Here is a 26,134-nt window from a genome sequence, read left to right on the forward strand (position 1 = left end):
AGCACGGGCTCTAGGCATGCGGGCTTCAGTAGTTGTGGCACGCGGGCTCAGTAGTTGTGGCGCACGGGCTTAGTTGCTCCGTGGCATGTGGGATCTTCCCGGACCAGGGCTCGAACCTGTGTCCCCTGCATTGGCAGGCGGATTCTTAACCACTGTGCCACCAGGGAAGTCCCTTTAACCACTGATTTATTATTATTATTTTTTTGGCCGCACCGTGCAGCTTGTGGGATCCCCCACCAGGGGTCAAACCCAGGCCCTCGCGGTGAGAGCGCTGAGTCCTAACCACTGGAGCGCTAGGGAATTCCCTCTGTTCTCATTTTCATTTAATATCTGTATACATCTCAAAACAATGGCACACCGATGAGCATTTAATTAACAGCCCTTGCAATTTTAAAGGCAAAACCTTCTCTCAATATCCTCATAGAGATGTCAGGAGGTACTTCTTTGACTTAAGATTATAGACAGTCAGTTGATATTTAGAAATGATTATTCCCATATGGAAATATTCCAAGAGCAAGTTAGAAATAGAACTCCAATTCATTGCTAGCTTTCAGCACTCTGCAGAGCAGCGTACCCACTCCCCAGCTCACTTGACACCACCTGTACTGTGAAGCCTCGCTTTTGTGGCACACTTAGCTCATCTGATTAATTGAGCAGAAAGGGTGCTGCATTTTGTCATGCTTGCATTTTGAATATTTCTCCGCATCAGCATTTGCTCCTATTACCTTTCTTTTCAAGTGAGATTTTCAGCACACTTACCTTGGCTTATATTTTCTCTTCAGAGTAAACTTTAATCTTGGTTGTGCTATATAATGATTTTAATCTGCTCTGTCCAGTTCTGTCCATTCTTTTGTTTGAGGAAACTTTATTCTTGCCAAGTTCCCGTTCTGTTTTTCATACGTGTTAGTAATTATATATCCAGCAGTGCATATCTCAGTGTCTCCTAAAAGTACATCAAAACACTGTCAACAAGCAACTCGCACCGCTCAACCTAGCTGGTAATAGGAGTCAAACATCTTCGTGCACGGCCTCATTTTAGAGCTTCTCACTGTCCATAAAGCATAGACACTTGTTTGAGCCCTGTTTGCCTTGCCCTCTGCTACCAGCATCTTAAGCACTTCCAGTTGGTTTGATCTGCTCCCTAGATCTGCCAGTGAAAATGACATCTTTCCTGCTTGCATCTGGATGGGCTGCAGTGTCTGTGTTATGCGGTCCTGCCTCTCTGCTTCCTCCACAAAATCTGCGTTTTGCGTGTTTAACTTCTTTGTAGGATCCCCACAGAGGACAGTCAAACAAGAGCAAAACAATAGCCACAAACATTTATTGAACCCTCACTAATTGTCATGCATGCCTGTAAATACTTTGTATGTATCTCTTAACTAATCCACAACAAAAACTATGGGGTAGGTACTACTATGATCTTTATATTACAAACAAGGAAACTGAGGCGTAGAGAAGAAAAGAGCCTTGCCCCTTGGTTACGTAGCTTTAGGTACCAGAACCAGGGATGGATCTCAGTCATGGTTTATTGCTGTTGTTTGTTTTTTCCAATAACTTTTGTTTTTAACCTCTACCCTAGACTGTCTTTTCTTAAGAAATAAAACTTGTAAAGGAGAATATTTAAGGGATAAAAGGAATCTGAAATACCAATAGTCTTCAACCCTTTTGAATTTATGGATTCCTCTTAACTGTCAAAATTCTACTATTGTCACATCATTTAGACACTACACAGAGAAGACAGCCCTGTGTAGTGGGTTAGCTTTTGTTGCACATTGCCTGGATTCAAATCCTTCTAACGTTACTTATTACCTGGGACTTCCTTAATTGTCTTAGTTGCCTCGTCTGTGTAAAATGTATGTTAATAGTACTTGCCTCATAGACTTTTGTGAAGATTAAATAAGGTAATATGTTTAAGTTGGCTAAGAGCAGTATCTGGCTCGCAGTAAGTACTCAGCTATTTCTATTGCTTTTTGTGTTTTTGAGAAAGTACATGATACCCAAAAGTCACGATGACTTCAGTAACACTTTTTAATTGAATATATGTTTTTGTTAATCACAGTATGGCTCTCACATTTTAAACAGCAGGATCTGTTTATATATTTTGTAGTGTAAAATTTGTTTGGTCTCTCCCATCAAGTAGATGCATGTGGATTCTCTAATCTTACGGCAATTTCACAATTCCCAAAGAACCCATATCCTATAGGTTAGCAACCAGGGCAATCTCATACAACCCACAGGTTGGCATCCAGGGCAATCTTATGTGACCCTGTCATTTTTCATATAAGAGAAGAAACTGAGACCAGAGATTTTAAGTGAATTTACCAAAGGCACATACCTAGGATGAGAGAAAGTCAAGTTTAAACTTCAAATCCTAGGACTCAATGCAGAAGTACTTCTTTCTTTCAAAGATGCCCCCATGGGCTTCCCTGGTGGTGCAGTGGTTAAGAGTGGTTAAGAGTCCGCCTGCCGATGCAGGGGACACGGGTTCGTGCCCCGGTCCGGGAAGATCCCACATGCCGCGGAGCGGTTGGGCCCGTGAGCCATGGCCGCTGAGCCTGCGCGTCCGGAGCCTGTGCTCCGCAATGGGAGAGGCCACAAGAGTGAGAGGCCCGCGTACTGCAAAAAAAAAAAAAGCAATATTGTTAGGGAGAATAAAAAGAAGATGTAATATTGAATTAGAAGTTAAAGGAATGAAGTTCAGTATCCCTCTCATTGAAAGAGGATCAATGAACATTTATGTCAAGCACATTAAAATTTCTAGATAAGTTTATTCTTGACTTTGATCAAGGCCAGATCTAATGCTTTTGTACTGAGGATCTACATATTTGCTTCTTGGAAAGAAAAGCTTTTCATCATGTTGGCTGAAGAATACTCACATGATTGCTGCCGTTCCTTTTCAAGAGGAAACCTGTCTCCTTGATTAGAAGCGCTTTATAGAGAAATGTCTGAAAGAGTGAGCAGATGGTGGTTTTGTATTTCTTCGTGTTGTTTCCGGTAAATATATCTAGAGCCAAAAAGAAAGAGCCAGTGCTCTTTAACACTTCTGTTATCATTGTTTCTTGTTTGAAAAAAGCAAAAGGAAAGAAATTAATTAAAGTTAGTAACCATAAAATTTACTGCATTTTAGGGACAATTGTCAGTAGAACTGCCTAGAGGCAGACCTCAGAGATACTGCGGGTTTGGTCCAGATCACCACAATAAGCAAATAGTGCAATAAAGTGAATCACACGAGTTTTTTGGTTTCCCAGTACATACAAAAGATACGTTTGTACTAAGCTATAGTTTATTAAGTGTGCAATAGCTTTATTTCTACTAACTTTGTTTTTTTTGGCCACACCACGCGACATGCGGGATCTTAGTTCCCCGATCAGGGGTCGGACCCACGCCCCCTGCAGTGGAAGTGTGGAGTCTTAACCACTGGACCTCTAGGGGAGTCCTAGCTTTATTTCTAAAAAAAAAAGTTTTAACCTTAATTTAAAAACATTTTATTGCTAAGAAATGCCAGCCATCCTCTGAGTCTTCAGCGAGTCATCATCTCTTTGCTGGTGGAGGGTCTTGCCTCGATGCTGATGGCTGCTCACCGATCAGGGTGGTGGTTGGTGAAGGTTGGGTTGGCTGTGGCAGTTTCTTCTTAATGAAGTTTGCCTCATCAATTGGCTCTTCTTTTCAAGGATGATTTCTTTGTAGCATGCAGTACTGTTTGATAGCATTTTACCCACAGTAGAACTTCTTATCAAAATTGGAGTCAGGCTTCTCAAAGCCTGCATCAGCCAACTTATGTAATATTCTGAATCCTTTGTTGTTGTTTCAACAGTCTTTACAGTATCTTCACCAGGAGTAGATTTCTTCTCAAGAAGCGACTTTCTTTGCTTATCCATAAGAAGCAACGCTTCATCTGTTAAAGTTTTATCATGAGATTGCAGCAGTTCAGTCACATCTTCAGGCTCGGCTTCTAATTCTAGTTCTCGCACTGTTTCCACCACAGCTGCAGTTACTTCCCTCACTGAACTCTTGAATCCCTCCAAGTCACTCATGAGGGTAGGAATCCACTTCTTCCAAACTCCCGTTTATGTTGATATGTTGACCTCTTCTCATGAGTCATGAATCTTAATGGCATCTAAAATGGTAAATTCTTTCCAGAAGGTTTTCAATTGACTTTGCCCAGATCCATCAGAGGAATCACTATTATGGTATCTGTGGCCTTACAAAATGTATTTCTGAAATAATAATACTTGAAAGTTGAAATTACTCCTCGATCCGTGGGCTGCAGAATGGACATTGGGTTAGCAGGCATGAAAACAACATGAATCTCATTGTACATCTCCATCAGAGCTCTTGGGTGCATTGTCAAGGAGCAGTCATATGTTGAAAGGAGTCTTTGTTTCTGAGCAGTAAGTCTTAACAGTGGGCTTAAGGTATTCAGTCAACCCTGTTATAAACAGATGTGCCGTCATCTAGGCTTTGTTGTTCCCTTTACAGAGCACAGGCAGAGTCGACTGAGCGTAATTCTTAAGCCCTAGGATCTTCAGAATGGTAAATGATCATTGGCTTCAACCTAAAGTCACCAGCTGCATTAGCCCCTAACCAGAGAGTCAGCCTGTCCCTTGAAGATTTGAAGCCAGGCATTGACTTCTCTTCTCTGACTATAAAAGTCCTAGGTGGCATCTTCTTCTAACATAAGGCTGTTTCATCTACATTGAAAATCTGTTGTTCAGTGTAGCCACTTTAAGTTATTATCTTAGCTAAATCCCCTGGATAACTTGCTGCAGCTTCTGCATCAGCCCTTGCTGCTTCCCCTTGCACTTTTACGTTTCGGAGACGACTTCTTTCCTTAAACCTCCTGAAATAAGCTCTTTTAGCTTCAAACTTGTCTTTTGCAGCTTCCTCACCTCACTCAGCCTTCATAGCATATAAGAGAAATTAGAGTCTTGCTCTGGGTTAGGCTTTGGCGTAAGGGAATATTGTGGCTGGTTTGATCTTATATCCAGACCGCAAAAACGTTCTCCATATCAGCAGTAAGGCTGTTTGCGTTTTTATCATCCGTGTATTCAAGGGACTGGCACTGATAATTTCCTTCAAGAACCATTTCTTTGCCTTCACAACTTCCTAACTGGTGCAAGAAGTTGTGCCTGTCTCAGCTTGCCACGTGCCTTCCTCTAAGCTTAATCATTTCTACCTTTTGATTTAGAGTGAAAGACGTGTGACTCTTCCTTTCCCTTGAATATCTAAGAGTCCGTTGTAGGGTTATTAGCCTACTTTCAATACTGTTGTGTCTCAGGAAAGAAGGAGGCCTGAGAAGAGGGAGAGAGACGGGCAAATGGCGGGGTGGGTGGGTGGTGGTGCAGTCGGAACACAGATTGGTAGGGGCAATATCTCTCCTCTACTCTTCTTAAGTTCTTGTGGCTGCACTAATCATAAAATTGACACAAGATAGAATAACAAGAGGGAAAGAAACACATTTTGATTCATGTGCACAAAGGCCTCATAGAAATGGGGCCTAAGAAGTAGCCACAACAAGCAGCTGTTATAAGTGTTGGAAAGAGAAACAGTAAATCTGAGAAGAAATGACAGGGCAAAGAAACTTCAGCTTTGGGTTCTCCATTAGTGAAGAACTTAAAGGGTGGGCTTGGGGTAGTAAAATAACGAAGGAACAAGGCTTGTTTATACAGGCCTCTTGGCCCAGGATTCCTGTCTCTGGTGATAAGGGGGTCCTTCTACCTCCAGATACGGGGAATGTACCTTTCACCTGAGAAATGTATTTTCTGCTTTCAGGGAGATAGAAGAGAGGCTCAGAGTGTACCTCTTGCATTGGCCATTTAATTTAATTCAAAATAATCAGTATGCCATCGAGGCATATTTTGGGGTGGCCTGCCCTGGGCCCCAGTAGCTTGCTGTCTTATGTGGATGCCCTAAACGCTTAGAGTAGTAACATAAAAGATCAGTGATCACAGTTCCCCATAATAAATACAATAATAATGAAAAGTTTGAAATATTGCAAGAATTACCAAAATGTGACCCAGAGACAGGAAGTGAGGAAATGCTATTAGAAGAATGGCCCCAACAGACACAGGTAACACAGGGTTGCCACAAGCTTTCAATGTGGAAAAAATAGGATATCTGCGAAGCAAAATAAAGTGAAACTCAATAAAGCGATGTATGCCTTTATACACGTGTTATTTAGCATAGCAGGCAGGGAAACGTGAAGTGGTCTAAAAGGTATTTGTCTGACTCTGTCATCTATCACTTTTCTGAAAGCCTGCAAACTACTGTCTGTATTTGACTTGAACCTGAGGTGGCTGTGAAATCTCCAGAGCATATCCTTTAGCGCCTAAAGAAACTGGCACGGATAGAGCCCTGCAGGTTTGAAGGAAGGGAATTACTTCTGGTGATGGATTTCTCTGGGCCTTGTTTTTTGTCACCATGTTTATTTCAGTTATTCAGGCATAATTGCACATCCGTCCATAATCAAATATTTATGTGATGTGGACTCATTTGATTTTGGTTTGATTTGTTTTTTTAATCAGGTGACTTAGGACTATTTTAGTGGTATAATTTATAATGGAACCACCACTTTCTAAAGTGTGTTATTCAAAAGAGCTAGATCGGGAAGATCCATTTTAAAATATATTTTTAGATGGTATTTAACCCTATTTTGATGAACAGTTTGATATGTTACTAATAGGTAAGTAGTAGTACCACTTTGTGTGTGTGTGTATGACAGAGTGTGGGTTTGAGTGTGCGTTTGTGTGTGTCTCTGGAGGCTGGACAGGGAGGGAAGGAGAAACATTAATTTCTCCAGCTTCCTGAGAACTCATTTGTTGTCCCCACTTGGAAGACCCCTGTGACTTGGCAGAATGACTTTATCTTCTGCTAATAACTTCATTTCTATTTACCAGTGAAAATGAACATTTATTCTGCTTTAGAAAATCACCCACAAGGCAAGAAGGGAAATAGCAAGTCCCCATGACATTCCTTAAGGAAATCATTTTAATTTTCATAAAAGAAAATGAGACCTTATGAGGAATGGACAGAGTTATTGTGATGCTGCTTCTTTATTCGCTAGCCCTTAATTATTTCATTTATTCTGTTGCACATTTTCCCCCTCCGTAGACTTCTTTTGTATTATTTGCAACCCAGTGAAATCCCTCTCTGGAATTAGCTTCTGAGAGTTGATGTGCGAGTTATAACCCAGAAGCACCACCTTTGGATTCATTAAAGGGTGGGCTTCTCACAGTTAACTTGTAGTGAAGAAAATTTCCATTTTGCAAGGGCAGTGTAAATTTTGCATATCATTTTAATAAGCAAGGCAGGTCAATCAAATTATAATTGGCTCCAATTAGCACTCGCATGAGCAGTAGGACTCTTTCACTTCTCCTGGACTGCACTTAAAAAGAAAATGTTATTTACTGTCACTGAAGTCATAAAAAAAAATGTCTATTATTCAGTATAAGTGATGAAGCAAGTGCAAAGCTGGCCAGAAGGATTTGGCATCTATTTAAGATGCGTGCACCCAAGTGCACATTGTATCGAGCGTAGCAGCGTGCAAAAATGTGTTTATTACAAAGCATTTTCTTCTAGCTGCACAAACAGGTGGTGGCAGCGAAGCTTCTAGTGTTGGCAACATTTGGGTTTAGAGCTGATCTTAAAATCGCTTTCTAACATTTTCAGGGTCTCTGTACTCCTCTGGAAAGGTACATTTTAATAATAAAAATGAGGAAGCCCAGAAGAAATGCATTATATTCCCAAAGTCTCTTCTACCTTAAGTTCTGAATCTGCCATTTTGGGGCACTCCTCCTGAGTTGAGTGTCAGCACGATACCAGCAAGTCCTCATACGAGCTGGGGAATAAGTAACTGCAGTTTGGGTCTGTGGCATGAAGGTCTTGTCCTGTCTTTATAAAGCATCACGGTAACTCCATCCTGTCCTTGTTAGATCTCATCTTCTCTAATGAATGTCTGTCTGAACCACTTTCTGTAGCAATGCCTTGCTTCTTCAGCACCCTTGCGAAGGAAGTATGTCATTAAGTGGCTTGCCGGTGTCTTTGCTAGTCCGTCTCCGCATTAACCCCAAATCATTGCTAGGCATCAGGTATTGAGTGTCAAGCTCCCACTTGTATTTCCTCATCTTGAAATTTCCTTGCAGCAAGGAGACAATCCCACCAAAACAACTTGAACTAAGAATGAGAGAGAGGAGGGTCACTGGAAAAATAAATAAATAAATGTTCTTCATGAAAGGAAGAATGTGTATATACAAGCAAAAATACAAATAGCCTCTAGAGGGCACCACACATTTTTGCCTCAACAAATATGGAAGAAAGAGCTTCACTTTGGCACCGTATCAGTTTTAGCAGCCGAGGTACCAGGAGAGGGATGAAGGCCCTTGTTAGGAGAGGAGCTTCCCTGGCAGAAGCCTAAAAATGAGACAAGGATGTCAGTGCCTACTCCAGTCAGAATGTGATGGAAGATGTGGGTACCCACTGAAGATACTCCCCATTCCTAAAAGAAAATAGTAGAACTAAAAGTGGTGGTCACAGGGCTGCATTATTTCTTGGAAGCTTCTATTACACAGTGGAATGGTTGGTATGTAGTCCCTGATGGTAGCGACTAAAGCAAGAGAGAGGAACAAAGAAATGTGGAGTACAAGAGGCTAACGGTCTCGCATGACCTTTGTGAAATATTTTTTCACAAAGGTAGGACAACATGACAGCCCTATAAGGAAAAGAGGAGGAAAAATAAATAAGACAAGGGATCTTAAAAGATTGCCAAACTCATAATTTGGTCTGGAGATAATATTAACCTAGAACAGGAGTCAACAAACTTTTTCTTAAAAGATCAGATAAATCTTTTAAGCTTCATGGGCCATATAGTCTTTGTCGAAGCTACTCACTCTACTCTTAAAGCCTGAAAGCAGCCCTAGACAATAGCAATTGAATGTGCGTGAGTTTGTTCCAAAAGATGTAGTTTACAAAGCAGGCAGCCGTCTGGGCTTGACCTCCTAGTCATTCCTTGCTGACCCATGGTCCCCCAAGTATGAAAGGAGGAAAGAGATGTCACCTTTAGTGTTTTCCCTCCCTGATCATTGTTCTCCTAATCTTAGAACCTTAACAAGCCAGGCTTGTTAGTACTCTGAATCAGAATGGATTAGGCAGACCTTTATGGGCTAAGCAAGGAAACCTATATAAATAATATTGTCACCAAAGCAACAACTTACAAAAAAGCTTTTGAAAGACAAGACACTGAAATGACAGAAGTGGTGATAGACCCCTTCTGCTTCGAGGTACAGACTTTTCATTCCTAACCATTGATCTGTCTGTTCTTCTTTGAAACTTAAATTGTCTTCAGTTTTCTATATTTTAGATTTTTGAGTGTGTCCCAGACCTTCCATCAGTGTGGTGTCATGTGTAAGCTCTGTAGCAAAATTTCCTTCCCAACTTGTATGAATCAGTTAAAATCAAGATAAAAATCTTGATGACATCAAGCAAGCTCTCAGACCCTTTTAAATATGTTTTATTTAAACATACTTAAATATGTTTAAATATTTAAAAAGCAGGTCAGACTTCCCACTTGGCACCACAGAAGACTGCCAAAGTTACTTGCACAAATTTGCCCAACTGCAATTTTATTTGACAGAATTTCTTCTAGAAAATGCCTATACAAAGGATTAGATACCCCTCACAATAGAATTTTATAATGGAACTAGAAGTAAACCCTTAAATGTCAGTAGTATGTGTATTAATGTATCTCCAGGTAAACACTAAGGTGACATGTTTCATGTTAAATCTGACTGGCCTTACACTTAAGTGACGCAGGAAGGAATGTGATTGGAGGAGTGATGTCCTCCATCAAATATTACTTTTTAGAAAGCAGAGTTTCAGTGCTCCATTTTGTTAATTTATGGCTTTGATTGGTAAAACCTCTTCGTCCTCTAGTAAAAAATATTTCACATTCCCAATATTCATGTAGCATTGTTAATAGAATGTCCAGCAGCCCAGAAGTTTTGGGACAATGTGCTCGTGCACATTATACACAGGAGGCTGGGGAGGGTTCTGTAAGGCCTAGCTTGTTTGAGTATATAAAATTATCATTTTTATTATAGCTCTTTATTTATCATCATGCATAAAATGATGTTGAAAAGTCTCCAAAGAATGCTGATTTGATATATATGTTACTTTGCAGTATACAATTAATATTTATTGCAAATGCAGATTTTTATGATGAATAAACTCTGAGAGTATTACGGCAGGTATTTTTTTACCTTATTCAGAACACAGTAAATCACATGATTTTCTAATGTTTTCAGTCAGAGTGATGCCATATATATTTCAACAAAGACATGCAAGCAATACATGAAATAGTGCAGATCTTCTCTCTCTTCACTCTAAGACATAAAACTTATATTTCGTTCCATCTCAATGAGAAAATCTATAAAGAAACGTAGGTCAGTGCTACAGAATTCTGTGTACCTTTCATTACAGGTTTTATTTCTTTCCATAAGTCTTTTTTTTTTTTTTTTTTGCGGTACGCAGGCCTCTCACTGTTGTAGCCTCTGCCGTTGCGGAGCACAGGCTCCGGACGCGCAGGCTCAGCAGCCATGGCTCACGGGCCCAGCCGCTCCGCGGCACGATGGGATCTTCCCAGACCGGGGCACGAACCCGTGTCCCCTGCATCGGCAGGCGGACTCTCAACCACTGCGCCACCAGGGAAGCCCTCTTTCCATACGTCTTTAAGGGTCTGAATCTTTGTACAGAACGATCAGTCACTAATTGATTTGCTTTGAGGTTATCGTAGTTTGATGCCACTTTTGGAATTACCCCTCCCTAATTGTACTGATTTTATAAACGGATTATGTAAAATCTAATTCTTCCCTAGGCATTAGGAGCGGAGGCTTTCTCCACTTTTTTGTCCTTGGTTGTTTGCTTTTCTTTGAAAATTGTGTCTACAGCACTTAGTACCTGATACATAGTGAACACTTCATTGTTAGCTGGCATCGTTGTTTGTATTAGTTTCCTGTTGCCACTGCAGCAAATTAGCACGAATTTCAAGGCTCAAAATGCCACAGGTTTATTATCTTATAGTCCTGCAGGTCAGAAACCTGTGGAGGAGGAAAAATAATTTTCCCTCTACCCTTCCAAGCTCTCTCTCTCTCCATATATATATATATATATATTTATATATTTATATATTTATATTTATATATGTAGTGTGTGTGTGTGTGTATTTCATATATACATAGGCGTTACCCAGGATAACTGAAATGGCGCAAGCCACCACCTTAAATATAAAAGAAAAGAAAATGTTGGGGTGTGGGAGGAAGAGGCCTGTTATGGGAGGTGGTCAGGAAAACTACAGTAAACAAGGGTAAGGTGGTTATGCAGATTTAAGTTCTTGTCTTCTCCATTGAGAAGAGTTTAGTCATCCTTTTCTTCCTGGTACAGGGAGACAGGCATCCTTACAAACAGAGATTCCCCTTAAAAATGTAAACGTCTCTTTAAAAAGTGTAATTTCTACTCAAGCTTTCAGAGCTTTTTCTGTCGGCTCCTTCTTAAAAATCATCAACTTAAAATGATCTTTTTGCCAAAGAGACATATTTTGTGGTGGTATATTCTGCTCCCCTTCAAGTCCAACACGAGTCTCAGTGGGCTAAAATCAAGGGCTTTGTTCCCTTACTCTTGCAGCTTCTAGAGGCTGCCCGCATCCCTTGGCAATCTTGGCCCCCAGCCAGCAATCCCATCACCCTGTTCTCTGTTTTCTTAGTCAAACTTCTGACCCTCCCGTCTCTCTTTTTTCCTCATAAGGACCTTTGTGATTACATGTTTGCCCTCCCAGATCCATTTCAAGATTCTCAACTTGATCACATCTGCAGACTGCCTCTGCCATGTATATTATTTCCCTATTGCTGCTGTAATGCATTACCATGAATTTAGTAGCTTAAAACACACAAATTTATTCTTTCATAGTTCTGAAGGTCCAAAGTCCAAAACCAGTTTCACCTGACGGAAAATCAAGATGTTGGCGGGTCTGCCGTCCTTCTGGAGGCTCAAGAGGAAAATCTGTTTTCTTGCCTTTTCCAGCTTCTATAAGCCAACTACATTCCTGGACTTACGGCCCCTTCCTTCATTTTCAAACCAAGAGTTTAGCATCTTGAAATATCTTCCTCTGACTACAACTTCTGCTTCTGACATTACATGTCATTTCAATGACTTCCCTCTTATAAGGACCCTTATGGTGACATTGGGCCCACCCAAATAATCCAGAATAATCTTCCCATCTCAACATCCTTAGTTTAATCAGATCTTCAGAGTCCCTCCTGCCCCACCAGGTAACATGTTCAGACTTTAGGGATTAGGAGGTAGACTTCTTCTGGGGGCCACTGTTCTGCCTATGTTTATTAGGCCCAGGCTCTCTCTTAAAGTTGTATTTATGTCTCTACCCACGTATTGGGCATTTACTTCTAGGTTACCTGCCTGAGTCTCAAAATCTGTTTTCAGTACAACCTTTTCCATCCCCAGAGTGGTTTTTCTTCCTAATTTTCCTGTTTCTTCTGCTTATTCCAGCTCAAAACCTTAGAGGTAGTTTTTTGTGTTGTTAGTTAAAGATCTTTTTTTTTTCTCTTACTTTTCTGAGGATGCGTTTGGAAGAAACAGTGGAGGAAGACCATTGTATTATTCTAGTTACATCATATTCCAATAGATAGGCCATTGTAAGCCAGTGGTTTAAGGCTTCTGCTCAGTAACTTAGCAGAGAAAGATGAACTTTCTGTCAATGGTGGAATTTTTCCTTCTTTGCTTGTTGGGGTTGGGGGATGGGGTGGTGGTCTCAGGATAGGCTTACACTGACTCTGGGATGCTGACTTATCTGGGCTTGTCTGGAGGGCAGGTACTAAGAATCAACCAGGGATTGGTTTGTATATTTGAAGAGCTTGGGGGATGAGGTGAGGGGACTATCTGGATGCAGGTTGGGGAGAGGGACAGTTATCCGAAAGGTACTCAGTGAAAACAGACATTTCCTCCAAGGGGAGGGGCAATTTTTAATACCCAGGCGAGTGTGTTACTCAATTTCAGCAACACCATGTCAGTTCAGGTCCCCTGAGGAGACTACAAGATGGCATCAGAGAATCAGACATTAAAAAAAAGAAAGACCTGAGGAAGTGCCTGTGAAGGATAAGGGGGGAGCGAGCAGAAATGGGTAGAGGGAGACTCAGACCGAGATTCAGGTCTGATAGCTTTGAACAGAGAGGGGAGGAAAACTTGCGCAGGAAGAATGCCAGAGCACAGCACAGTTCTGAAAATATTGTGGCCCTTCTGTTGGGGAGTCCTCAAGCCGTAGTTGCCCTTATGAGGAATCCTGCAGGAATGCCAGCATTAACACCCCCCTGGAGCCCCATTAGCAGGTAGCAACCTGGGGAAGTGCAGCCACAGCACGCTTGCACGAGTGGCTGGAGGCCATCGGTTAACTGTGTGCCATGCAGTAGGTTCTTCTCAAGCGAGACCTACTTGGGACCCTTCCGTGTCTACCACAGTCCACTCTGTGACTCTTACATATGCGCTACTTCACGCTCATTTTGGGAGCAGCCTTAAAATGATTTTAATTTTGATATCCTTCCCTTACTTCTCTTAACAGTCATTACTGGGTCATATAGGCAAAGCTGCCACAATATTTCTTTAACAATATAATAATAGTACAATATTTAAGTAGTATCCATTTTAATTTGGGATTAAAAGAAATACTACAAATGCAGTCTTGTTTTATTTGGTATCGAACATTTTCAGTCAAAATTACATAGGTAGTATTTATTCCAAGTTGTTGCATGTAGCTGTTGTTCATACATTCTTCTTGCTGTATAATATTTTCTTTCATGAATTTATTAGATTTTAGGATTTCTGAATCAGTTTCTTTCCAGCAGCCACTCTCACTTTAGTATAAACTAGTTTAATAAGATTGACTTTTTCTTATACCCAGCTAAGATCTATTATGTCAGGGAGCAGTAGATGTTTTACTCACCCTGGATTAAAGGGAGAGGTACAGTCATATTCACATCATAAATAGAACACTCTGGAAGAATAAGATTGCTTTGCTTCCTTTAAAGCAAGGGGAGGTTATGGGGCCATGGGGAATGTTGGGATGGGACTGGATACTTAGAGCCAAGGGAAGAGCCTAAAGGTTTATTTGCTTTTACAGCTGTCAGTTTTAACCATCCCAGAACACATTAAGCCTACCTTACCAGCATTCTTCAACTCTGTGGTTTGTTTAGCAGTAGTGCAAGAGAAAGCACCATCAGGGTAGACAGGAAGCCAATTGTGGAGTGGATGTTTGAGATACATTTCTTTTCATACAATCCAACAAACAAATTTAGATTTCACGATCTATCACATGACTGAGTGGAATTTCATGAAACTCTCTACTGATATGATAGCATGACATAAAGATCAGTTCGAGATTACAAACCATTGTTTCTGAACATCTGCACAGTATGCCATTGACCTGCTAACCTTTGGAAATCATCAGAATTTGCTTTGAACATGGAAGAGAGGCACAATCATGTTTCATTTCCATCAGGTACTTAACTGCCCTTTACCCTGTTCCCCTTGCACATGCTCTTCCCTCCACCTGGAGCACTTTTATCCCTTCATATTCACCTGTTCTTTAAGACCTGTTCTTCAGTCCTGAGAATGTCACCGCTCCTTCCTTTTGAACCCCACAGGAACTCTCACCCAGTCCTGACACATTATCTCACTGTATTTTTGTACTGACGTACTGTCCCCCTCTACCAAGCAGAAAGACCCTTCACCATCGGAATTATGCTTTAAATACATTTTTGAACTTGTTATTCATTAAAATTGATTTTGATTACATATATTTTCTAAAGATTCTCTTGGAAAAGCATTACAGTATGAACCAGTGCCATAAGGTTAGTGGAATTGTAAAAGAAAATAGGGCCACAGAAAGAAGGAATCAAATAAACCAACCACAATAACTATACTTAAATAACAACTTGCTTCTAAAAAATATAGGCATCTAGAACAAAGCAGCATAGTATTATTTAGTCCTCATTATCTCAGAGGAGGAAAACAACAGTTCCTTTGGGGAAAGTTAGTTTTCCTTGATCCCAAAGTTCAGGAAAACTCTAATAGTGGACCTGACGTAGGAGATAGTAGCATAATTTTAACGTAATTAACTCAATAAATATTTATTGAGGACTGTTAAATGTTCTTGGATGTTTCAGTTTGCTAATTTTAGGAGGAGAAAGCAGGCAGGATAAAATCTGACATTATTTGTTTACCAAGTGGTGGGAGGACAGATAAGTAAATAGATCATTGCATAAAAAGTGGTAAGTACTTTAAGTAGTATAAGCATAGAGTTGCTCTGTACAGAAGCACTTACTCAGAGGATGAGGGTTGAGGAAGACTTCTCTGAGAAGGTGATTCATGATGTTGGAACCAAGCTTTGAAAAACATTTGGAAGTTATGACAGAATGGGGTTTGGTGTTGAAAAGGAAAGAAGCCTTGGAGAGAGAAAAAGGACACTGCAGCCTCCGAGAGCAGCATATATAAAAACCCAGATGCAAGAAAGAGTATTGGGCTTCTCAGTTGCTAAAGCCATAAGCAGGGGCCTAACCATGCAGGGTCTCATTTTCATGTTAAGCAATTTTGCATTATTCCAGAGACTACCGAGGAATTGCTGCAAGTGTTATGTCAGGAGTTGACGTGATGAGATTGGTAATTTTAAAAGATCATGGGACATGTAGTATGGAGATAAAAAATAAAAGGGAGCAAGACTGAAGCCAAAGATACTTGTTAGGAGGTATCTGGAGTGGCGATAATGATGACAGTGATAATATCGCTCCCAGAAGAATGCTAATCAGCAGTGACCTCCATAATAGTTTAGAATGAACACAGCATCATGTCTCATAACCGTTTCTCTTCATGACCTGCAATAAAAGCACTCAGCATTGCTTTGCAGTAAAGGTGATTTCAGATATTTTTAATATACTGTGGAAAATTTTCCTTCATGATGGAATTTCTTTTCTCTAAAAATTTTATTAGAACTATCATATGCTTGGATCTTCAATGAATATCCATCATTTGTCGAAGAAGATAGTCGGAGATTTGTCTCTCAAGAGACAGGCCACCTCTACATAGCCAAGGTGGAACCACTGGATGTGGGAAATTACACGTGTGTGGTGACTAGTATGGTGACAAACGCCAGAGTGCTGGGTTCTCCAACTCCTTTGGTGCTACGTTCTGATGGTAGGAAATGTTTCAAGGGGCAATTCTGAGTGGAAATGCTGTTGCGAATACAAGAAAAAACAAATTGAGAGAAGTGAAAAGTATATCCTGAAGAATTATCATTTTGGTTTTTTTCAGAAGAAAAAATATTTATGAGTACAATGGCTAAAATGATTCCGTCAACCATAGGTCCCTGTACATAATTCTTACTCAGGACTGGCTTCCTGATTTGCAGGGACCAGTGCAGAATGAAAATGAGGAGTCACTTGTTCAAAAATTATGAAGAATTTCAAGATGGTGGCAATAGGTCATTAAGCCAAACGCAAGGCCCTCTGAGCCTGGGGCTCACCTTGCGTTCCCGTGACGTCAGCAGTCCTTATTTTTGCCAGTTTGAGGTTATTAAAGCTTTGGATATTTTGTTATAGGCTAAAAAGCATCTCTAAAGAAAATTAAAAGAAAAGATGTGTACATTAGATCCCCAGAACTTATTCATCTTATTATTGAAAGTTTGTACACTTTGACCAACATCTCCCCCATTCCCCTACCCTCACCAGCGTAGTGATTATATAGTAACGTTGTGTTGTGTACTTGAAATTGGCTTAGAGAGTAGATCTTAAGTGTTCTCACTACAGAAAAAAAAGTTAATTTTAGAAATTGAAAATAGTAATTGTGAGGTGTTAAATGTGTTAACTTGCCTGGTGTAATCATTTCACAGTGTGTACATATATGAAATCATCACACTGTATGCCCTAAAAAAATCACATTGTACAACCTAAGTACATGCAGTGTTCGTCAGTCATACCTCAATAAAACTGGAGGGGAAAAAAGGAAAACAGGTGTTTCTTCAGCCCCTCAATGACTGTTTCAAGGGAGCCCATGAACTGCAGAGTAAGCAGATTTGGAAGCTTGGGTAACTGTCCCACTTATGCAAAACCGTATCTGATACAGCACAATGCCATGGCCACAAAATACTTTCCAGTCAGTTATAATTGAATTTGACCTTTCCCATTTATTAAGTTACCATTTCTTGTCTCCTGGTAGTCAATTAGTTTAAGATTGGTGTCTGTGCTACCAGGGTACCATTAAGTAAATTTCCTCCCATAATTTTTGCTCTTTAGGATATTTTAAGAACTCATAATACATTGTATATTTCGGTTTGACTAGAAATGTCCAAATTGAATACAGAATAAAAAAGCCTCTCGTTTTATATAATGTAAAAGGCCTAGTGGTTTTCTCAGAACTGCTCTTTAAGCTGTAACTTAGGAATCACGGAATCCAAAGTTCCCACATATTTATTAATGTCGCAAGTTTGGCCCAAGGTAGCACTGCTTCTAAAAGTACCTACCAGACGGCTAGTGAGTAATTCAAATCATAAGGAAGAGTTAGTTCAAAACAGAGCAAAAAAAGAGAAAAGTTTTAAGAAAAATGGGACAATTCCAAAGGAAACGTTGAAACCACTAATTTTGTATTGTGGATTCACAGGAGTGATGGGTGAATATGAACCGAAAATAGAAGTTCAGTTTCCAGAAACTCTTCCAGCAGCTAAGGGTTCAACTGTGAAGTTGGAATGTTTTGCCCTTGGAAAGTAAGTTTTGTAACATTTATACCGATACGCTAAAATATTAGGTTGCTGTAAGAGATCAAGATAGCTTTTAACAGCCTCTTCTTTTCCTTCTTTTCTAAAATTTTCTTTCATTTAGAAGCAAAGAAAAAATTAAAATACAGGGGAAATGTACATGTATAATTTAGTTTGAAACTTTAAAGGAGATTTACGGAGAATGACTGTGTCTGCCTAATTTCATAAACTAAATCGGTGTTATTTTTCTTTTGCTTGTTCATTTGTTGTATTATAATACAGTGAGTATACATTAGACTTTTTTCTCTAAATCATGAATTAACTAGAGAAAATGCACAGTTTATTTTATTAAAATATCAACTTAAAGAGATAAATCTTTGCATTTGCAGGTTTGTATCACTGACAACTGGCTGTGTTCTGCATTTGAAAATCTGTGCCTTTTTTGTTCTATCCTAAGAAAGTTTTATTTTGTCAAGCCTAAAAGGCTTCCAGACATCTGTTTAAAATAGCAAATAACTTGAAAAATTTCTTCTTAGTCCTGTACCTCAGATTAATTGGAGAAGAAGTGACGGACTGCCTTTTTCCACTAAAATTAAATTGAGGAAGTCCAATGGTGTGCTTGAAATCCCCAACTTCCAACAGGAAGATGCAGGTTCCTATGAATGCATTGCTGAGAATTCACGAGGAAGAAATGTCGCCAGGGGGCGTCTCACTTACTATGGTGAGCCTTCACTTTGGGCATATTGGATTTTTAACTTTTGATCTCTCTAAAAGTTATTGTTATTGGGACTGGGTGGGGGTGAGTAGGAGGTTTTAGCAGAATCCCAGTGTCCAGCATTTTCTGTTCTACATTTTGTTAAATGAGGATATTTATCATGGAAAGAATTTTAAAAAATTAATTTTTGCAGTGAAGTTGGAGGCATGATATACTCGTACTGCATTTTAAACTGATTGATATGATAATGAAATATTTCACTTTTATTCCTAAGAGTAACCATTTACTCACTTAACCGTAACAAGGAGAGATCTTTCTATCTGCCCTTACCTCTAGAAAATGGGATTTTGTATCTTTCTTTATGGTCTTCACTAAGCAGAAAGAAACTGTCTACTGGGAAAACTTGCAATTACTGCGTTAGACAAACCACATAAACCCAGGCTTACTTGACTTCCTCAGTGTTATTCTATCCTTTCCAATAGCGTAGGTGTACCATGTTTGCTGCCTTTAATTTGTAAGCACAGTTATTTGATGTACTGCTCAATTTGGGTAAAGAAAGGTTAGTAACGTTACCTTTATTTAAAGTCCATTTGTAGGAAAATTAGATTATCCCTTTTCCCCAAACTTGCTTTCAAATCCCTTTTATTAAAAAATATACTAGGTATTTTGATGAAAGCAGGTTTTAGAAAGCAGAAATAAATGATTTTACAAAATGTACTATTAAATATGGGAACATGTAAGCTCAGTGAATATATTTTTGCAGTTTAATCATTAGAAACATTGTAAAACTAATAGGAATTGAACACTTGTGAAAAGCAAATGGCAATATATTCTGTTTATTTCAAAAACTGGAATTTGAAATAATTTTCAGTGCAAACTTGTACAGTATATAGAATGTTTCAGAGAGGAAAAACTTTGCAAAGACAAATACTAAAATTATAGAGCTTATTACGAACCCCTTCAAAAGAATGTGAAGTTTGTGCGTACATTATGTGTGGTTAGATTGAAACTTATTTTATGGTAAGGTTATAGGATCCGTCAGGAACAAAATGGAGGCATGGTTTAATAGTATGAGTCATTCCGTGTTCTAACTCTCCCATCTTGTAACAGGATTAGGTTAGAATACGTAGCACCAAGTTGGAATTTCCCAGGTGTCAAGTTCTACATGTTGGTGGGATGATACGGAGATAAGTTGGGGACACTTAACCCATGTGGCTGTATAGCTCTAAGTCGACCGCAAACAAGTCCTAGTTTATTTTCTCCTTTCTAAGCAGCCACTACCTGACCCAGGGTAAGAAGTGACCATGACAGGAAAACACAGGATATTCCAACTGTCTTAATGTTTCAATAGGAATGTTTTTATCTGTATGGAACAGTGACCCTGCACAAATAATAAAACACTTGTATGACAAGACATCCAAAGCTAAGTTGACATTTATGTGCCTTATATTCAGGTCCTGGCACATTTTCTCTGTGGTGTGTTTTCTGCCCTTATCTACTTTTTCCCTTTCTCTGCATGTTGGTTGCCCTTGCAGTCACAGAATGGCTACCAGCAGTGGCTAGCACATTAGTTTTTGTTCATCCTTCCTTTCTCTAAAACATCTTGCAATTCACTTCTCAAATCTCATTGGCTGCGTGTTCATTCCTAAACCAATCACCAGCTAGGAGAATTGGCATAAACAACGTAAGAGCCTCTTTTTGGAACATGGAATATGGTCAGGTTTCCCTGGATTTTGTGGGCAATGCGAGGTGATGGAAGAGAGGATAATTCAACGAAAAGTTGGGTCATCTTAGAAATAAAGAAGAGAGGAAATGGATGCACAATAGACAACCAACATCATGCACTATTCTTAGTAAATGAGGTAGACTGTTGCTTTAGTCCATTATGTAGGTAATATGATACGTACCTAAGAAACAAATTAGAAATAATGAGATAGAAGGACTTCCCTGGCAGTCCAGTGGTTAAGACTTTGCACTTCCACTGTGGGGGACGCGTGTTCGATCCCCGGTCGGGGAACTAAGATCCCACATGCCGCGTGGGCCAGCCACAAAAAAAAAAAAAAAAAAAAAAGATAAAAAGAAAAGAAATCAATGAGATAGAAAGTTTCATGAAAGCTACTTTACAGTTCTGGCTTAAGACTAGTATATTCAGGGCTTCCCTGGTGGCGCAGTGGTTAAGAATCTGCCTGACAATGCAGGGGACACGGGTTCAAGCCCTAGTTTGGGAAGATCCCACATGCTGTGGAGCAGCTGAGCCGGTGCGCCACAACTACTGAGCCTGCGCTCTAGAGCCCTTGAGCCACAACTATTGAGCCCACCTGCCGCAACTACTGAAGCCCACTTGCCTAGAGCCTGTGCTCCGCAACAAGCCACCTCAATGAAAAGCCTACCCACTGCAACGAAGAGTAGTCCCCGCTTACTGCAACTAGAGAAAGCCATGCATGGCAACAAAGACCCAACATGGCCAAAAATAAATAAATAAAATAAATTTATTTTTTAAAAAAGACTAGTATATTCAATAAATGCTGCACAGTTCTCTGCTTATCTGCTCTAATATTTCATGTAAAAAATGGTCCAGTAGAATATTTGAATCTCATATGATGGAATAAGGGGAAAAACCACAATAAATGTACCAGTTGTAATCTCAGGATTGGCTTAGTCCGGCAAATTATCTTCCCATTTGGAGAACAGTAATATGAGGAGCCAGTGGAAATTTTTGCTAGAAACTTGAGTCTTAGTCAAGGGATCATGTGTGAGTTTATTTGTAGTCCCCATCCACCGAGGCTGATAATTCCTGAAAGAAGAAAATGTGTTTTAATATAGAGTAGAGAGGAGTGATTTGGGACTGAACTACACTTCAGACTGGGCAAGTCGTTTATATTTTTTAAAAAACAAAATAAGGTAAAACTCAGATGGGTACATTTTCTCTAAAAGCGAAATAGCTATATTTTCATTTCAATTTCAGTTATTAAAAAAAGCAATTTTATGAGATAGAAAGGGAAAGACAAACCTTCCCATGGTTGAAATCAAATAGAAATAGATAAACTGTTTCTGCATATGGAGGATGCAAATGTAAATCCCGAAGTACGCATCCCATGCATAATGCAATGTGAAACCAGGAAGACATCTCACCTCCTAGTCTCGGGCCTAAAACACAAGCTGAGACTTGGCTGAATATACTATGAGTATTGAATGACTTTCATCATGAGTGGTACATTGCTTTCATCTGTAAAAGGATTTCCCAAGTGTCTTTTAAAACGTAAGTAAAAATGACAAATGAACCTGGTGCAGCTGATTTGCATACATCATTTAAGGTGGCACGAGTTACTTCTTTTTCATAAAACATCATTTGATTCAAATTGAAGCAATTTTTCCATCTTTCCCTGCGTACACTTTCATTTGCACAGAGGTTCGTAAGATGTTCACTAGTTTGTATTTAATTAAGAGTTATTTCTACATTGAAGGAAATAGTTTTTTCCTCCACTGTAGAAGTTTCTCTTCTACGGATGCTGATTTTTAGTGCAAATTTAGACTAGTATCTGCTGTCATTCACATATTAAGTTGTTATCAATTGTGATCTCATAATTCAAAAATGCACTTGGACAAGAAAATCTGTTTTGTGTACCTGCATTTTTTTCCTACTAATAGACATCTGAAGAATGTAATACAGTGCCCAGAATTTCAAAAACAGAGAAAGCATAATGAGTTTGACTTAGGGAAAGGCAGATTGTAACATCCATCCTCAAATATAGAAATGTTTCATATACCCACTTAGTAAATACTTAGGGAATTAAATATCATTTTAGCCACTGTGCTTACGTTAATCTGTTATTGCCCATAGTCATATCCATTTATGTGGATAAAGTATTTGTTTTTTATTGTGGAGTGGTTTGAATTTCTTTCCTTTTTCATTGCAGCAAAGCCTCATTGGGTTCAACTCATAAAAGATGTGGAAATAGCTGTGGAGGACAGTCTTTACTGGGAATGTCGAGCGAGTGGTAAGCCCAAACCCTCCTACCGATGGTTGAAAAATGGAGAAGCCCTTGTGCTCGAGGTAAGGTAACATGCCTGCTTAATCCACCCTGTCCCCACTTTGTGTAAATGAATGCCTTCCCTAGTGACCAGTGCCAGAGTCAACTGGTGAGTTTGCATACATTCATCTGAACAGTTCATACCACGTTCATCTAAGAAGTGGTACAGAGGTAAAAAGGATAAAGTCAAGTACTCAGTGTGCCAAGGAGGAAATATTTTCAATATTGAATTTCATTGGGAAAAGGTGATTTTATGAATTTAGTACATAAAATGATATACAGTCAACCCATGAACAATGCAGGCGTTAATCCTCGTATAATTTATAGCCTGTCCTCTGTGTCCTCAATTCCTCTGCCACAGATGCAGCCAACCAGGGACCATGTAGTCCTGTAGTATTTACTGTTGAAAAAGTATCTGCAAATGAGTGGACCGCCCTAGTTCCAACCTTGTTGTTCAAGGGTCCACTGCACTATTTTTTTTCATTTTGAAATTAGAGAAGGCTTTACATTAATAAAATGTAGAATGTAATTTCCTTTTTCGTATTTGATAACTTGCATGGCCTCTGGAGAATAAATGTATCGATTACTTCATTACCTTGTTACACGAGTACTTATTTTCTCAATCACTTCTCTTCTCAAGCCAGGTAATTTTTGCTCTTTTTAAAAACTGTGTACTAAGTTATGTTCCTTCAAATTTCTACACATAACCATTCATAATACCTGCGAACCTTTAATAAATGTGTTTCCCAGAACCCTTTTTAATACATAATGTATAATATCTTCAATTTGCATGATTTTAAAAACTGGTGAGAACCTTTCCAGTTGATGGGGTGGGAAGCATGGTAGATTTCTTAAAGTCTGCAACTTTATCCACGGGGAAAAATGAAATAGTTGCAATATTTTACATTGTGCTTTGTTATTTATTTTACTGATATACTTTTTGATTGAAGGACGTTTATTAGTATTTCCAATGCTAGCTGTTATGTTAAGTAATTCTCACTGTTTCAAATAAGGGAAACGTTTAAACTTCAGGTCAGTTTGCCTAATCCCATGAGAAAAATTAAGGAGGTTTGTGTATGATTGATACAAGATTCAGTGGTTATCTTTTTTCTTCTAAAATGGTACATACAAGACATTTTTATTATCATGTAGGGGAGAACACAGATAGAAAATGGTGCCCTTACAATATCCAACCTAAATGTGACCGATTCTGGCATGTTCCAGTGCATAGCAGAGAACAAACATGGTCTCGTCTATTCCAGTGCTGAGCTCAAGGTTGTGGGTAAGACTAATTTTCTTGTCTTTTTTTTTTTTTCTTAAATCCTCCATACTTGCCAGAAGCAGAAATATATACTTTTCATATTAGATTCCTACATCTAATAGCATTTTCAGTATCACAGCAGAATCATGCAGGGTTTCTAATCAAGGCACACATTTTAATGATTTCTAAGGGAAAGCAGCAATTATGACCAGAATTAAGGCCCAAAGATTGAAGAAGAGAAGCAACAGGGAGAGTGTGTTGACCTAAGACATCCTTATTATCCAACTCCAGCAGTACCAACTAAGTAGTACCTTTTAAGAGAATAAGTGACTCTGGTGTTCTCTGTTGCTGGTCCATAAAAGTAAATATCAAAATTCAAATCAGTAGTTTTTTGATCCAAAAGGAGTTGTCTTTGTCTTTAATAACTCTGCTGAAAACATCAAGCATTCGGCAGACCAAAGCTTTAATTGACCAAGGCTCAAGTACTTGAAATTATGAATTATTTTTTTCTTGTACTTTAGGTATAGGAGAAGAAAGGAGATGTTATATCATGTTTAGGGCAGTTGTCCAGAAAAACAGTTTAAGATGCAAATGACTTAAAGTCCAACCAAAATTGTCAGAGCATAACATAGTATGTATAAATAAGAAAGAAAGAGTGGGTGGGGGGAAGGGGGAGGGAGGGAGAGAAAGAGGAGGAGAAGGGGAGGAAGTTTATTGCTCAGTGTTATTAAAATGGAGAATTTGGATTTCAGCTGGACTTGACCCAGGGCTCAAACATCATCACCACTCTCTGGCCCCATATGATGTTACCCAGCATGTTGTTTTCATTACCACAGTCAATCTAGTGGCAGAAGGATGGCTTTCTTAATTGTTCAGATGGAAGTCACAGTCCTACATGTCATTGGCCCCATGTACCTGATTTGAGTCACGTACCCATGGTTGGTCCAACCCAAATGGCCAGAAGGTTGAAAGGCCCTGATCTAACTCAGTATTTCCCAACTGGGGATGATTTTGTCCCTAGGGGATAGTGGGAAATTCTGGAGACCTTTTTGGCTGTCACAGTGTAAGGGGAAGGTGGGGAAGAAGGGAGCTAGCATGTGCTACTGGCATCTGGTGGGCAGCTGCCAGAGAAGCTTCTAAATATCCTACAATGTCCAAGATAGCCTCTCACAACAAAGTCCTGTCTAGCCCGAAATGTGAAGTGTCTCATTGAAAAACACTGGTTTGAGGAAAACAGGTCTTCCTTGGTGCCTGGAAGTTAAGAAACAAATTATATGCACCAGGAAGACTGAAGCTTGGGAGGGGCAGATCATCAACTCAAAATCTGGCTAGTGTTATCCATGACAGAGAAGTAGGGTGTCATGATGGAAAGAAAGTGGGATTTGCCCACATCTTAAGTCGAAGCGTGGCTGTGCTCTTACATTAAATTAACCTTATGAGCCATAGTTTATTCATCTTTCAAATGGATGGGTCCCTACCCAGTGTTGCATGGGGTTTTCATATGGGAAAATATATGATCTATGCTTAAAAAAAAGATTTCATTGAAATATAAAAGTATTTTTCATTTGTGTTAGTGAAAGTTACTCTCTCAGGATCCTAATTCTTAAGGGCAGCAACCTTTGGATAACATGTCTTCTTTATCTGCAATCATATATATATATATATATATATATATATATATATATATATATATATAGTATAATTCCTTCTATGATTTCCACTTATAAAAAATAAGTTATATTAACTGGGATATGACATAAGACAGGGGATTAGCTATTTGGGGAAATGCACTGGGTTCTTAACTTTTTTCTGCATTTGCAGTAAAAGGAAGGATGATTTTCTGAGTTAACATACTTAATTCAAATGATACATTTTTATGTCTCTTGAATGTTCAGGTATTGTTTCAGGATCAGCATTCCATCCATTATTAGCCAGCATAATGTTTTCTACATATTATAGTATTTAATGGAATATTGTAACTTAATATAATAATGCATGTTATAATATATTTCTCCAACTTGGAAGTTAAAGCTAACCACGTGAAAATTTTGTAATAGATCTTGTTACTGTTTATACGCGAGAATAAGAATTCAGTACTCGGCCTTCATTCTAAAAACATACTGAGCATCTAATGAGTGCCAGGCCCTGTGCCACATCTATGTCCTTGAAGTCACAAGAGAGACCAACCCTACTGTTGTCCTCATGGAACAAACTTTCAAGATTCTATTAAGTGCTTTTAGTTTTAATAAACTCATGATTGAGCTATTTTAAAACTTCATAGTAAATTTTAAAAATTCTCATATAAAGTAATTGTCTCAGGAATTGGA

General features: G+C 39.2%; 1 protein-coding gene across 2 annotated transcripts in view; it reads left to right on the plus strand.

The window, feature by feature from the left end:
• CNTN3 (contactin 3) overlaps positions 1–26,134 on the plus strand; it is a 362,773-nt gene that overhangs the window by 244,171 nt on the left and 92,468 nt on the right. For both annotated transcript variants that reach the window (XM_060308062.1, XM_030867739.2), the window contains exons 6-10: positions 16,042–16,245; positions 17,707–17,809; positions 18,337–18,521; positions 22,433–22,569; positions 23,699–23,828. In XM_060308062.1, the coding sequence (XP_060164045.1) occupies positions 16,042–16,245; positions 17,707–17,809; positions 18,337–18,521; positions 22,433–22,569; positions 23,699–23,828 (759 nt within the window). The remainder of the gene's footprint in view (positions 1–16,041; positions 16,246–17,706; positions 17,810–18,336; positions 18,522–22,432; positions 22,570–23,698; positions 23,829–26,134) is intronic.

Source organism: Globicephala melas, chromosome 11 (assembly GCF_963455315.2).
Source record: "Globicephala melas chromosome 11, mGloMel1.2, whole genome shotgun sequence".
NCBI lineage: Eukaryota > Metazoa > Chordata > Mammalia > Artiodactyla > Delphinidae > Globicephala > Globicephala melas.